Source organism: Grammomys surdaster, unplaced genomic scaffold (genome assembly GCF_004785775.1).
Source record: "Grammomys surdaster isolate TR1022 unplaced genomic scaffold, NIH_TR_1.0 125742, whole genome shotgun sequence".
NCBI lineage: Eukaryota > Metazoa > Chordata > Mammalia > Rodentia > Muridae > Grammomys > Grammomys surdaster.
In genome coordinates, this window is record NW_021620574.1 from 1,257,747 (window position 1) to 1,273,996 (window position 16,250).

The 16,250-nt window shown below is 48.8% G+C and overlaps 1 protein-coding gene across 1 annotated transcript; it reads right to left on the reverse strand.

The window, feature by feature from the left end:
- Positions 1–5,227: 5,227 nt before the first annotated feature.
- Tuba1c (tubulin alpha 1c) lies at positions 5,228–13,366 on the reverse strand. Its single transcript, XM_028788253.1, has 4 exons — positions 12,827–13,366; positions 9,189–9,411; positions 8,902–9,050; positions 5,228–6,309 (listed from the first exon to the last, which is right to left on the reverse strand). The coding sequence occupies exons 1-4, from the start codon at positions 12,827–12,829 to the stop codon at positions 5,335–5,337; spliced, it is 1,350 nt and encodes a 449-aa protein (XP_028644086.1). The 5' UTR covers positions 12,830–13,366; the 3' UTR covers positions 5,228–5,334.
- Positions 13,367–16,250: the final 2,884 nt, after the last annotated feature.

The window sequence follows — 16,250 nt, forward strand, 5'->3', positions numbered from 1 at the left end:
GTCTTACTTAAAGATACATGTCCAAGGGCCAAAGAGACAGCTGTGTGGTAGGACTTGTCCAAAGCCTTCTGGAAGACCTGAGTTCGGTTCCCAGCACCCAGACAGGGTGGCTTACACCACCGGTGACCCCAGCCCCAGGAGATCCTACGACCTTTTCTGGCCTCCATGAGTATGTGCACAGACCCATCCCCACCACACGCAAAGAGATGAACCCTGTTATGTAAGGTGGTAGATTTCCTGCCTCACCTCAAACAGACATGTCCAGCTCTGCCAAATGTTGACTTGAGCTGGGGGAGGGGGGGTGAGGAACTAACCTCTTTCCCCAAACCTGCACAGCACTGACTAACCCTGAACACAAGGTTTCTGGAATGAACAGGGTGCTGACAGGCGGAGAAGTCAGCAAGAAGGACTAGCGTTCTCCCTGGGGCTGAAGGTGAGTTTCCACACCCTGCCCATGTGCACACAGGGCTCTGCTATAGGCTTCCGATGCCTTGTCTCCTGGACAGCCACCCAAACACCATCTGCCAAGGTCATCTCTCGATGCTCCACCTTGTGGCCTTGGCTGACAGGCACTGACCAGCCTGGCCTGATGGTTAAGAGGGCAGTATTCCAGGCGTGAGCTGTCCCATCAGATATCGAATGCTATTTCATCAGCAGGAGTCCAGGTGAGTATCAGCTGCCCTCTCTCAAGGACACCGGATCTCCCCATGATTGGAGAATTTACTCACAGAGAGTCTCTGACTTCCCCTAGAAGACAAAACAGTCCTGGTCTCTAGGAAAGCTTCATCCTGGGTGCTGGACCACCCAGCTTTGCCACTCTGGATCTGTTTAATGCTAGCTGGGGCTCTTGGGATGTATGGTGACGACCAGTGACCCAAGGTCTCTTCAGGCTATAGTTCCATCCAGCACTCAAGGTTGTGGCACAGTCCCCCTGACCTGCAAAGGCTACCAGGTACAAAGATGACTTCCCCAGATGCTTCTCGGGAGCCACTTTCAGAGTTTGGGAGTCAGATTTCAGTTAATCGCTCTGCAGCTTCAGGCTAGATATTTAACCTCTCCGTGCTTTGTCTATCAATACCTGGAAGCTCAGGGGAAGAGAAGCTATAAATGTAGCCTTTTCCTCCCACAACCCCTTCAGGGTCCCACAGAACACCCCAGAAGTCAGAGGTCAGAAGACTAGGCTCTGCACACGTGGTTTTTATTTTTAAGTGTATGAGTACTTACATGTGTGTAGCTGGTGTCCCTGGAGGCCAGGAGAGGCCCCTGGAACTGAACTTACAGACGACTGTGAGCTGCCATGTGGGTGCTGGGATCCAAACCCTGGACCCCTGCAGGAATAACAAGTGGTCTTAACTGCTGAGCTACCATCTCTCCAGTCTCGATTCTTGGTTTTCTAACTTACAAAGCACCCATGGCCCGACAGCTTTCTGTGGATGCATGGACATTCCCTGCCAGCTGCTTGCACGCCTGAGCACACATTCACTCCTTCTGTTTCTTCTTGCTCACATTGGAGATTTGCTACTGCCCTTTTGACTCTCAGGACCACCATGAGGGGGTAGCGGAAGAGACTTTGCATAGGTCAGGTGAGGGCAGAGAAAGCCCCTCTGTCTGGACAACGAGGCTGGAAGCCATGGCCACTCTCAGAAGTACCCATACCTCTCAGGCTCTGACCATTTATCCCATCAGACCTCCAAAACAATTCTGAACCCAGACTTTCCATTTGCGCTCAAGGGCAAATCATATGATTGTCAGCCACAAAGCAGTGACCCGGACCTTGGGGTATATTTGTTCTTGCTGGAGGCTAACTTCTATGCACTTTCCCACCCACACAGGAGAGGAAAAATCATCATTACAAGGACACATTCCTCCCCAACCGCTGGCACTTTGCTCTTCAATTCCCCAGGCCTGGCTCTGAGATATTTTTCCTCAGCTAAGCTGGTCTTTGCTCACCTTTCTTCACCCGGCTGAAAGCTTCTCAGCTCCTCACATCTTGACTCATGTATAAAAGAACTCATCCGAGGCTTGCTTAGGGAATTGGCAAGGGCTGTTCCTGGCTAGGGGAGGCTGCTGGGTAGGGGTGGGGGGTTGGGGGGAGTGCTTCAGGCTCCATTCTGCAAGCTGGAGGGACCACTTATGGGCTTTTGAAAATGTGCTTTCTTTGGGGCAGTTTTAATGGGAAACGCAGGCTTGAAAAATGAATCCCTCGGGTGTTCTGGGGTGTCATGCTAGCCGGAAACAGATTTATCCGACCCCTATACCTGGCTGTCCTACTTTCTCCAGTCATGCACTGTGGTCAATACAGACATCTGGTTGTCATCCTAGCTAGCGCCCCTGCCCCCCCCACCCCCCCAGCTTCAGGAAGAACTAGTCTGATAAGCAGCTGATAGGTCAAGTTCAGCTTACAGCTGAGGCTCAGCCGCAGGCTTACCTCCTAGGGGGAAAAAACCCACAATGCTGTTCATAGGAATGCTGCAGAAATGTCTAAAGCAGAGATTCTATCTGAAACAGAAAGAAAAAAAACCGCTTGCTAAGCTGTGCCCACAGACACGCCTTGTACAATGTGTTGGGGTTTTTAAGACTACGTGTACGTCTGCTTGCAGTTGCTTACATGGGCCTGAAGGGGGTGTCAAATCCCCTACAGCTCAGATCAAACCAACATGGCACAAGGTTTTTTGGTGGTGCTATGGGTGAGTGGGTGTGTTGTGAAAGGAGTGCTAAGGTCTCTCTCTCTTCCTCTCTCTATATATGAGTACACTGTAGCTGTTTTCAGACACCCCATAAGAGGGCATCAGATCTCATTACCGGATGGTTGTGAGCCACCATGTGGTTGCTGGGATTTGAACTCATGACCTCCGGAAGAGAAGTCAGTGCACTGAGACATCTCACCAGCCCTGCTAAGATCTCTCTTAAACAGCTTTCCACCCCCCCCCAACCCCTTCTCCCTCTTGCTCTGGCCACACTGCTGCGTCCCCAACCCCACCCCACCTTGTTCAGGGCCCAATTGCTCCAGTCCTGGCTAATTTTGTGTTAAACAGCTTTAAACTCAGGAGTTGGCCCAGGTTGGCATTGGATTCAGTCTCTGTAGGGCAGGACTGCAGACAGGAGCCACACCTGACTGTGAAGTTTCCAAGGTGTGGTCCTCACAGAGCAGGGAGTAACGGAAGCTGTGGCCAGACTTACAGTGCAACACCATCTTGGGAAAGCTGGTAACCAGGTCCCATTGGAGTAAGTCACTGGACAAAGGTGGCCACATTGCTTGCTTGCCCCACTGTCAGTGTAACTCAAAACTCGTTCCTCTGCACAAGGATTTTGACAGCTGCTTAGTTCCAAATTTATTGACACCAATGTAATTCTCACTAGACTAAGCTGGCTTGACAGCCACAGTATCCACGCTGTCTTCACACTGTCTGCAAGGGAGATAGTCTAGAAACCCTTGTGCCTTTCCCTCCCTTTGGCTACCAGACTAAACAACGAACCCCAAAGAACTCAATTTTGCTGTTTCATACGAAGATAAGGCTAGCCTGATGTTACAGTAACAGAGGACATCAGTTACACAGTTCTGACATCTTACAGGTCACTGATGGCAGATGCGAGCTGAGATAGCACAAACCGGTCAGTAATGGGCGAACCCCCATTCCTTTTTTCCTTTTTTTTTTTTTTTTGGTTTTTCAAGACAGGGTTTCTCTGTGTAGCCCTGGCTGTCCTGGAACTCACTCTGTAGAGCAGGCTGGCCTCGAACTCAGAAATCCGCCTGCCTCTGCCTCCTGAGTGCTGGGATTAAAGGCGTGCACCACCACTGCCCGTCTACACCTTCCATTTAAACCTTACCTGTGTCAGTACCTGAAGGGCGCAGGCATTGCTAGATCCCGTTATTTGCATCCCTTGTGAGCACCTTGAATGTTTTAACTGTTACTCCTGAGGCGAGGTCTCCTGCACCTAAGCTAGCTTTGAATGGTCTTGAGTTTCTCATTGTCTGCCTCTACCTCCCTAGTGCTGGATTACAGAAAAGCGGTGCACATTACTGTATCATTGTGTCTCTTACGTGGCACAGAGATCCAACTATGAACACACAGGAAAGTGCTCTACCATTTGAGCTATGCCCCCAACCCTATTAAGTGGTGGTGTAGGACCATGAATTAAGTCTAGATAGCCTGGGTCACAAGTGGTCTTTAGCAGCCTCACCTACTCTAGTAATTCTTTTTCAATATGTGGATTCTCTGTGTAGCCCTGGCTGTCCTGGAACTCACTCTGTAGACCAGGCTGGCCTCAAAGTCAGAAACCCACCTGCCTCTGCCTCCCAAGTGCAGGGATTAAAGATCAGCACTACCACCACTGCTGGCCTCTAGGAACATTTGTTATCATTCTGTCTGCTACAGGAGCAGACCAGTCGGTAATGAGTGAACCCTGGCCCATTTAGAAGGTTCAAATATTCACGATGGATTACAAAGGAGAAGTGCCCAGACACTGCCAACCTGGTTAAGACTGTCTCAGCCAGGTCTTCCTTCCGCAGTTAGCCATCCTAAGTCCATATATACTTACCATCATAGGCACACGGAAGCAAAACTCAAACCCTCTGCTACTAAAATGCAGCCAGACATTCTGCACATTATCGTTAACATCTGACAGAATGGCTACGTTTGGGCTCAAGTGGCAAAGTCACCATTGCTTCCCTGTGGTTGACTATAGGATTGCAGTGAGAACACCTTTCAGTCTTGGGGGGGTGGGGCGAGACAAAGTCCTATTTTAAGGGAGACCAGAAAAAGTTCCCCCTGGAATACCTGAAGTACACTTCCTTCGAACTTGAAGTCATTTTTTGGGGGGAGGGAAAAAGATTTTATGTATGAGTACACTGTTGCTCTCTTCAGACACACCAGAAGGGGGCATCGGATCCCATTACGGATGGTCGTGAGCCACCATGTGGTTGCTAGGAATTGAACTCAGGACCTCTGGAGAAGAACAGCCAATGTTCTTAATTGCTGATCCATCTCTCTAGCCCAAACTACAAAATGTTTTAAATCACAGAACACAGCACCTAATAGAAACTTGAAAATAGTCAACTAATCACTAGTCTGAACTGAACCCACTCAACGGGTCATGAATCCATGATTGAAATCAGAGACAGTGACAGCTGTCTCTCTGGAGACCTCTGGAGGTGGAGGGGCAGGAAGCCATCTTGAACTACCTAGCAAGATGCAATCTCAAAGAAGGGGAAGAGCTGTGAACCAGGTGCCAGTTTCCCACTTAAATCAGAAACACCTTTATTGACAGCTTAGGACAGTTAAAACACACGAAAAGACAAAGAGACCACAGAAGTGTAAAATTGCAGGACGTGAGTTAATATTCTTCACCCTCATCATCCCCTTCAGCACTATCTGCCCCAACCTCCTCATAATCCTTCTCCAGGGCAGCCATGTCCTCACGGGCCTCAGAGAACTCTCCCTCCTCCATGCCCTCACCCACATACCAGTGCACAAAGGCACGCTTGGCATACATCAGATCAAACTTGTGATCTAGGCGGGCCCAGGCCTCAGCAATGGCTGTGGTGTTGCTCAGCATGCACACAGCTCTCTGGACCTTGGCCAGGTCACCACCAGGTACCACAGTGGGAGGCTGGTAATTAATGCCAACCTTGAAGCCAGTGGGGCACCAGTCTACAAACTGGATGGTACGCTTGGTTTTGATGGTGGCAATGGCAGCATTGACATCTTTGGGGACCACATCACCTCGGTACAGCAAGCAGCAAGCCATGTATTTACCATGGCGAGGGTCACATTTCACCATCTGGTTGGCTGGCTCAAAGCAGGCATTGGTGATCTCTGCTACCGTAAGTTGCTCATGGTAGGCTTTCTCAGCAGAGATGACAGGGGCATAAGTGGCCAGAGGGAAGTGGATGCGAGGGTAGGGTACCAGGTTGGTCTGGAATTCTGTCAGATCAACATTCAGGGCCCCATCAAATCTGAGGGAAGCAGTGATGGAAGAGACAATCTGACTAATAAGGCGGTTAAGGTTAGTGTAGGTTGGGCGCTCAATGTCGAGGTTTCTACGACAGATGTCATAGATGGCCTCATTGTCTACCATGAAGGCACAATCAGAGTGCTCCAGGGTGGTGTGGGTGGTGAGGATGGAATTGTAGGGCTCAACCACAGCAGTGGAAACCTGGGGGGCTGGGTAGATGGAGAACTCCAGCTTGGACTTCTTTCCGTAATCAACAGAGAGCCGCTCCATCAGCAGGGAGGTGAACCCAGAGCCAGTGCCCCCGCCAAAGCTGTGGAAAACCAAGAAGCCCTGGAGACCCGTGCACTGGTCAGCCTGTGGGAGAAAAGTTCATTTTAATGTTGAGACATCTTGTGAGAGCTGCAATCAACAATTAATTGATAAAGTTGGGAGTCTTCAGGACATCCAGTAAGAGTTACAAAAGGCTTCAACATACTCAGTGACTGAGGACTTCTGGGAAACGGGGATGATTCTTAAAGCTACTTCTAACTGCATTAAGACAACAGATCAGAGCAGACACACGGCTCAGGCTTGCTGGGAGGTTGTCTCTGGTGACCTTGCTGTGGATCAGATCACAGGGGCATGCACCTTTCTTATCAGTTGGAGTTAGCAAAGGGCAGGACTCAGACTTCTGGATATGTTGCCAAATTAGTGTGAAACATCTAAGACGGAACACAGGATGGCACTGCCCAGGTTAATGTCAGGCTGGAGGTGAGTGGTCCTACCTCCTCATGTGTGACCTGACAAATTAAATTCCTCTGCCTCACTTATTAAGATGTGACCTAGCTCAGGTAGGAATAATGCTTGGCACAGTAAGCCCTCGGCACACGATTCATTCCGAGCAAGGCAAGCTCCTTATTAACATTCCAGTAGACCATGAATGGGCGTCTGCTCCACTCAAGTGGCCTGTTCTGACTGCAGGCCAAATTTGACCTTTGTACTTTTCTACCAGGGAGAGAGCCTGGTACATGCTAGGCAAGTACTCTCCTACGAGGCTATCTCCCTACCCCTAATTATTTCAAATAGTCTTCTGTTGAGACTTTTTTTTTTTTTTCGAGACAGGGTTTCTCTGTGTAGCCCTGGCTGTCCTGGAACTCACTCTGTAGACCAGGCTAGCCTTGAACTCAGAAATCCGCCTGCCTCTGCCTCCCAAGTGCTGGGATTAAAGGTGTGTGCCACCACCGCCCGGCTCTGTTGAGACTCTTAACTTTGCAGACTTTTTCTTTTTTAATTTTTATTTTACATGTGAGTACACTGTAGCTGTCTTCAGACACACCAGAAGAGGGTATCGGATCCTATTACAGATGGTTGTGAGCCACCATGTGGTTGCTGGGAATTGAACTCAGGACCTCTGGAAGAGCAGTCAGTGCTCTTAACCACTGAGCCATCTCTCCAGCCCCCAGACATTTCTTAATAACTGAGTCTTTAGTTCACTCATCTTATGGGTCCATATTCTAATTACATACAAGGAGTATCAGGCACACCCATCAAGTCACAGCCATTATGACACCCACCTACACAGTGACAGTAAGGTCAATTCTTCTGGTCCTGGTCATCCCAGAACGGTAAAACTTTCATTTGGTTTCTATGCCCTGGAAGGCAGGTACCTAATATCCAAGTCTGTGTTGTAGCTAAGCTTCATTTGCTACATTCGTTTGCTACAATCCTTCTTCATTAACGGAAGGGTTAACCTAACTTCCACGGGAAGTAGAGAACAGTATGAAGCTGTTGCTTTTTAGAACAGACCGTGTGTGGTTGGACTTAGCATAATGGGGATTGACTTTCCCAACAAGCCATTCCACCCCAGCCAGCCAGCCAGCCTGCTTGCCTCTTTTTTGGTTAATCACTTACAAGCCTCAAAGTGGCCATCTGATCTCCAGGCTGTTCATTAAAACACACACTTACAGAATAGGTAAGGACCTACAGGACAAGAGTTGCTTAGGACTGGCCAGCCAGAGCCAGTTCACTTCCCCGAGTGCTAGGAAATTATTTTTCTGGGATTTCTAGTCTTAGAACTTCAGAGTCCCATCAACATATACCTGCTGTTGCAACACGGAATCTCCTCACTCCACCTCAACCTTGCTGGAGAACTACTCTTTGTTTTTAGTGTGTGTGTGTGTGTTTGTGTGTGTGTGTTTGTTTTGTTTTTGTTTTTTATTTTTTGAGACAGAGTTTCTCTGTGTAGCCCTGGATGTCCAGGAACTCACTCTGTAGACTTTGTTGTTCTCGAACTTACAGAGATCCTCCTACCTCTGCCTTCCAAGTGCTGGGATTAAAGGTGTGCGTAGCTGCCACCACCACCTGACTAGCTAGCTTAAGGACTCTTCTGTAGGCTGTTTTTCTTTTTGGTTTAATTTTATGTATATGACGTTTTGCCTGCATGTACATCTACATACCATGTGTGGTGACTGCAGAGGCCAGAAGAGAACGGATCCCTAGGACTGGAGTTACAGGGATTTTGTGAGCCACCATGTGGGTGCTGGGAATCAAACTTAGGTCCTCTGAACAAACATCCAATGTTCTTAAAAGTGCTAAGGTATCCCTCTAGCCCCTATAAATGGTGTCAAACCGGCTTCTTGGGCTCTGAAACTTTGTTTCTTTTGTTCTGAAGACTGAACCCTGGGGCCCTATGTATGCCAGGTTGACTGCTCTACGAATGACCTGTATTAATATGAAACTCCAATCCAGATGTCCAAATGAGCTTTACCCATCAGCCACATGCAGGCCTCAGCTACCTACTCAGTATGACAGAGAGGACCCAAAAAGGGATGTGAATGTCTGAGCTTGAAACAAAGAAACCTAACATGGTCTGCAGTATTAGGGGACTGTGAAGCTTGCTGGTCTCACTGAATACGTACAAGACCCCAAATCTTGGTTAGAACACAGTCCATAACCCATCGCTCTTACCAGCTTGCGAATTCTGTCCAAGACAAGGTCAATGATCTCCTTGCCAATGGTGTAGTGGCCACGGGCATAGTTATTGGCAGCATCCTCCTTGCCTGTGATGAGCTGCTCAGGGTGGAAGAGCTGGCGGTAGGTGCCAGTGCGAACTTCATCTGGAAAAGGGGAAGACATCAGCCACCCACCAACCAAGGACCCTCACAGGCTCACTCACCCTTCTGGATCTACAGAGAGATTCTGAGTATGTGATCAAGAAGGAATGCCTCAGGGAAGGAAGCCCCCAGCCAGCTTACCGATAACTGTGGGTTCCAGGTCTACAAACACTGCCCGGGGCACGTGCTTGCCAGCCCCTGTCTCACTGAAGAAGGTGTTGAAGGAGTCATCTCCTCCCCCAATGGTCTTGTCACTTGGCATCTGGCCATCGGGCTGGATGCCATGTTCCAGGCAGTAGAGCTCCCAGCAGGCATTGCCGATCTGGACACCAGCCTGGCCAACGTGGATGGAGATGCACTCACGCTGTGGAAAGGAAAAAGAAAGTGTTAGAACATGACATATGAGGACTTGGGGCTTGGCTCAAAGATATGATCACTTTTCAGAGGTCATTCCTACCTAGGACTATACTTCACAATCAAGAATTTTTACTGATGAGCTAACTCCAGAAAAAAAGTTCTCTGGAAGGCATTAATGCTAATGACCTACTAGGCAAGGCAGGGCCCTTTCACAGATTGTATTCACAGTTCAGGATCAGTTTTCTACTACTTTAGAAAACGGCATTCAAATTTATGCCAGAATTCCCCAGCTCTGAGTCTTTAAATTTGAGGAGAACCTTTTCACCCCAGGGCTGAGTCAAGCTGACTGTCACCTCTGAGCTCACTGCAGTTCCTCTTTATTCCAGTTCTTTAGGAGACAAAACTTCCTCTTCTCTTTAAAACCAGCTTAAACTAGCCCTATGACTCAGAAAATGCTAGATAAGCAGACAGCTGTGTGCTAAGAGTGGCCTGAGGCAGCCTTGCGCCCAGTGAATACGCTAATCTACAAGAACAGTTTTCCTTTCTGGTCTCACTGTCAACCCATCTGGGGGGAAGTTTTGTTTTTTTTTTTTTTTTTTTTTTGGTTTTTCGAGACAGGGTTTCTCTGTGTAGCCCTGGCTGTCCTGGAACTCACTCTGTAGACCAGGCTGGCCTCGAACTCAGAAATCCACCTGCCTCTGCCTCACAAGTGCTGGGATTAAAGGCGTGCGCCACCACTGCCCGGCTACTTTCATGTCATCAGTAGGAAACACAGATTCAACATCCAGGTTCTCGAAGGAGCAGCTTCTCAGGCCAGGATCATAAAACAAGGCATTGCTCACAACCTTTGATTTGTCCCTCCTTCCCACCTGTGTTTCCCATAAAACAATCAAGGGTCTGACCACATCAGTGAACTCAGTGTCTCCTGCTCCCAGCACTGTGGGGGAGGTGCAGTGCTGGTTCCAGTGACCTTCACCTGGACTTTAGAACCTCTCCAGTCCCCAGAAACTAGACAGAACCATACAGACAGGCCTAAGGAAGCAAGGTGTCTGAGGCCCATTGATTCTAACATGGCACTACAACTGTAGCCTTTTGGTCCCCCAATTTCTGGTTGTAAATGGCTTCTTTGTGCTGGCAAGATGGCTTGAAGAGTTAAGGTCAATTTCTGCCAAGCCAGATGAATGAGTTCAAGCCAAAAGATCTTAGTGTAAAGAAAGAGGGAACCAATTTCCCAAGCTGCCTCATCTCCACAGGCGTGCCGTGGCACACATGCGTCCACAGGATACATGTAAAATCTTTAAAAACAAACCTGTCTCCGGGAAGCTAAGAAAGCAAAGTCAAGAGGCACAGATGAATCACTCAGTCTAGCCTCAGCTGGATAAGAGGCTTGCTTGTGTAGCCATACACTTAAGTGTGCTTGCCTAATTAGGTGAGCCTAGGGCTTTTCTCAACTGTATCTTTGTGGGGTTGTTTGGCCAAAAGCATTAAAGCCAGTTGTTACATTTTTGCTAACTAGAGTCCTGTTACTACTCACCGAATTCCTCTTTCAGAATACAATTTTGAAAGTTTCTTGGGCTGTAGGCGGGCCTGGAAAAAGAGCTTACTACTGAGCCTGAACTCGGAACTCTGAGGAAAGCTGTCCTCTCCTACCAACCATCAAGCATACAACAATCCAAAAGTACACTCACACAAGTGAATGAAACAAAAGCCAACAGCTGGGGATTTATTTAGCTCAGTTGGGAGGTCTTGCCGAGCACGTGTGAAGTTCTGTGCTCTATCCCAGCACCACACAAAATGGTGGCTCAGGCCAGTAACCCCAGTTCTAGTCCGGGAGGTAGCAGATCAGCAGTTCAAGGTCACGCACCACTACAGATCGTTAGAGGCAGCTTGGGCAACATGAGGACTATACACCCCACCTCCCCAAAGCTTCCATAGACCTCAAAAAGTTGTTCTTCCTCTCCATTATCCCTGGGACGCTCTAGAACAGCTGAACCCGGGGGTGTTGGGAGACCTTGGCTGTTTCATGAGAAACAGGTGGGAAGACGCTAAGTCAAAGGTTGTTAATAGAGTCAGCTTGGATTCCGAAACCACGCCCTTCAGAAACAATGCTGGGATGGGATTTTGTTTTTTAAATTCCTATTGGCAGCTGACTGTGTTTATGATTTGTTCCCTTTAAATGGTCTTCCAAATAATTAAACTTATTTAGCAAAGGTTCCTTTTTACCAAAATTAGTCACTCTGTAGTCCATACCAGCCCGGGACTCACTGGAAAGCCTGAGAAGCCCCAACTCACAAACAAGCCCCTGTCTCAGTCTCCAAAGACTAGAGAACTAGCCACCCTCCTCCAAGCCGGGCTGAGTTCCTGGTAATTTTGTTTGCTTTTGAGAATGGGGTCTCACTATGTAGCTCTGGCTGACCTGAACTCAGAAGATACGCCTGCCTCTGCATCCAGAGCCCAGGAACTGCTAGCCTCACCCATTTTTTTTTTTTTTTTTTGGAAAACTTAATACATTGTTAGCTAGGTGAGTAATCCTAGCCTGTGAGTGGTGGAGACAGAGGATTTTGGTTTTAATTGAAGGTCATGCTTGGCCACATAGTGATTTCAAGGCTGGAATGAGCTTCCCAAGACACTCAAAAACCAAAAAGCAAGCCTTGTGGCGTGCCTTTAATCCCAGCTCGGGAGGCAGAGGCAGGCAGATCTCCTAGTTCGAGGCCATCAATCCTAGTCTAAAGAGTGAGTTCCATGACAGCCAGGGCTACACAGAGAGGCCCTTTGGCGGAGGGGTGGGGGTGGGGGGATGCTGTTGGTAGTTTACTCTAGCTCTATAGGAAAAAAAACTTTCATAGACATTTTTCTTAATTCGGCTAAATATGCCATTGAACTAACACTAGAAACTAGGCTGGCTTAGGAGCTCTGACGTCAATCATTCCTCCTACGGAGGAGCTCGTCTTCCCAGGTGCACAGCTGCAACTGGAAGGTCCCGGGATTGGCCACAGGTGACTCAGCAGCGAGTCACAGGGCGTGGACACGGTGCCCGGAAGTATTTGCACAGTCCCGTCCGGAGCGCACGAGGTCCTCTGGGTTATCCCAGCTGGGAGAGAGACATCATTTGAGAAAATGGAGACCTTTTAAGTCTCTCCAAAGTCTTGTGGTTAATGTGAACATTCCCCGTCTTTCCGGGAGCGACCGACGGCTTAGACGGGATGCTCTCCCAGTACGATCGAGACAGAGGTACCTGGGACGAGTCCTCCAGCCCAAAGCGACATTAGTTTGGTGGACTAGGCTCTCACACTCTGGCCGCCAGAAGCCAGTCTAACTAGAGGTGGCCGTCGGGGGGCTATTGCGAGTACCGTCTCCCGGTCAGCCCTCAACTCCCGCGGTCCCTCCAGACGATCCCGCCGCTGCCCCAAAGCCGCACTCACCATATTTAATCCTTGAAGTGGTCCGCAAAAACTGAGGGAGTGAAGAGAGGGTGACGAAGATCTCCCACTTGCAGACTACCAAGGAGTCCGGGGGAGAGGCTGTGTGAGGTCCGCCTCCAGGAGAGACCTTATATACCCTGGCCCGGCCACGCGTCGGGTGGGCGGACACCGGACCCCGCCCCGGGCCGCACCGAGGCTGATGATTGGCGAGTTCGAAAGTTCAAATCAAACTCCGTAGAAGGAGCTGGAAGTGGGAAGGGGAGGAGACACCCAGGGTCCACGCAGAGCCAGGTGGGGCGGGGAAGGAGGTGGAGAAGGCGATTGGAAGTTGTAGGACAGCGAGATCTTTGTGGAGCTCTGGCCGGAAGAAAGTCCCAGGTAGAGGGAGGCGGCCAGGCTCGGCCCCCGGGGACTCACGGCTGATCGCCGCCGCACTTGTGGCTCGGTCGCCCCACCCAGGCCTTGGAGCCCGGAAGAGTGAGCCAGAGAGGTGACCCGGTGACCTGCGGCTGCCGGCAGGGTGGTGACTGCGACTGCTTCAGGGGGCCAGGATGGAAACGCCCAGTTAACTTGACGGCACAGTGGGAGGGGTGGAGCTGAGGTTAGCCCACGCCAAAGCCAGTTACGGCATCATCAGGGCTGCAGCTCCCGAAGGCAATCTTTCCTAACCTAGGTCTCAGTTGCTGCCAGCGAGTCTTAAGCATTTTACTCCCACCTTCTAGAAGCCTAGCCCTTTCAGCCTCCCTCCCCTCCTCCACACTCAAGTACTGAGGCCATCTGCTAGCCCCCTTTTATTTATTTTTATTTATTTATTATTTATTTTTTTGGTTTGGTTTTTTGAGACAGGGTTTCTCTGTGTAGCCCTGGCTGTCCTGGAACTCACTCTGTAGACCAGGCTAGCCTCGAACTCTTGCACTCAGAAATCCTCCTGCCTCTGCCTCCCAAGTGCTGGGATTAAAGGCGTGCGCCACCACCGCCCGGCGCCCCCTTTTATTTTTGAGAGCAGAGTCTGCCTCAAATCCTCTTTAAGTGAACATTCCGGGTAGGGTCTTAGGAGCCTTACCCTGTTATGTATGAAAGAATTGGCCGGGCAGTGGTGGCGCACGCCTTTAATCCCAGCACTTGAGAGGCAGAGGCAGGTGGATTTCTGAGTTCGAGGCCAGCCTGCTCTACAGAGTGAGTTCCAGGACAGCCAGGGCTACACAGAGAAACCCTGTCTAGAAAAACCAAAAAAAAAAAAAAAGAATTATTCGGTCCATTATGAGAGGAACTTGTAACTTCTTCTTTTTAGCAATCCACACCAGTTCCTCTCTCTGATTTTTGTGGGATGCAGAGTTGACTGTTCACACTGTAGTACCACCTTCTATCTGGTCCAAGAGCCCGGTGGCTGCTGTCCCCATTTTATAGTCATGAGGAGATGAGAGTTCAGGGAAACAAATTGGGTTAATGTCTCCACCGTGGGAGAAGTCGGACGTCCCTGCAGCATTGCCCTGCACTAAACAGACTTGTCTGAACTTCTCCACAAGGTGAATTTCTCAGAAGCACCATCCAGCCCGGCTGAGGAGATAGATGCTCCCTGAGAGAGTGTAAAGACTGAAGTGGTGCTTGCCTACAGTCCTCATACTGAAGAGAGAGAGAGACAGGAAGAGCCTGGAGCTCACAAGCTCACAGTCTTGTTTCAAAGAATGAGGTGGAGAGTCATAGAGGAAGACGGAGCATATTGACCTCTGGCCTATGCACTTACACAAGAATCAATCTCTCTCTCTCTCTCTCTCTCTCTCTCTCTCTCTCTCTCACACACACACACACACACACACACACACCACAAAATGTAAAAAGCCACCTTTATTTGAACTCCATGATGCATACCTAGATTTCAGCATGCACGGGACAAGAATGGCAAATTCGGCCCAGGCCAATCTGGCTTATTGGCTACTTTGTTTCAAAAAAAAAAAAAATACTAGCGTACCAGGGATGGGTGAGACAGGTGTACAATACAGGCCGACGAGATGCCTCAGTGGTAAAGGCATTTGCCACCAAACCTCAGGAACTGAGTTTGACTCCCAGGACCCACCCAGTGTAAAGAGAGAACCAGTTGTAACCGCTTAAATTATCTAATCTTAATACCAATAAAGACACAGGAGCATGAGCTAAGGTAAAGACTGCCAGCTCCGCCAAGTGACTTAATTTTCTTAACTATATACAAACTATCTATTTACAAGGCTGATTCGACGACTAAACTGCTAGCTCTCTAGAAACTTCTCTCTTGAGTCATTCTTCAGAGCTAGTCTACCTTTGTCTTGAGCTCCTCCAAACCCAGGAGGGTCCCTTAGCTTCCTTTCCTAGAACATTGTTTTACCTGTGTCCTGCCTGCTGTTTCTCTGTTTTCCTGCAAGCCAAAGAGAAAATCCCTATCTCTTACCTGGAGCTCCTTCCATAAAGATCTTTCAAGCTGTGTGTGTGTGTGTGTGTGTGTGTGTGTGTGTGTGTGTATGTGTGTATATGTGTGTATGTGTATGTGTGTGTGTGCTGTGTGTGTATGTGTGTGTATGTGTGTGTGTATGTGTGTGTATGTGTGTGTATGTATGTGTGTATGTATGTGTGTGTATGTGTGTGTATATGTGTGTGTATGTGTGTATGTGTGTATGTGTGTGTATGTGTGTGTATGTGTGTGTATGTGTGTATGTGTATGTGTGCTATGTGTGTGTATGTGTGTGTATGTGTGTGTATGTGTGAGTATGTGTGTGTATGTGTGTGTGTATGTGTGCTGTGTGTGTGTATGTGTGTGTATGTGTGTGTATGTGTGTGTATGTGTGTGTATGTGTGAGTGTGTGTGTGCTGTGTGTGTGCTGTGTGTGTATGTGTGTGTATGTGTGAGTGTGTGTGTGTGTATGTGTGTGTATGTGTGTGTGTATGTGTGTGTATGTGTGTGTATGTGGGGGGGACCTCTCCCAAGCAAGTTTTTTAAAATTAGCAGGAACTTTCTGTTCTTGAGCATTTTTATCTAATGAGACTTTTGGAGTCACACCCAAACTTCGTCTCTACGGGTCGCACTTAACTGCATCTGACAAATGCAATTATCTATTTAAGCTTTTATATTTTGCTAACAATTAGGTTTTCTATGTACAATAATCAAATATCCTACAACACAATTCCTGAAACTTGTCCCATGACTTCCACACACACGCTGCAGCAAACACACACACTAAATAAATAAAAATGTAAGAAATAAAAAGAAGTAGCCGTGCAGGGCAGTGGCGGCCCACGCCTTGGGAGGCAGAGGCAGGCGGATCTCTGAGTTCGAGAGTTTGAGGCTAGCCTGGTCTACAGAGTGAGTTCCAGGACAGCCAGGGCTACACACAGAGAAACCCTGTCTCGAAGAGAGAGAGAGAGAGAGAGAGAGAGAGAGAGAGAGAGAGAGAGA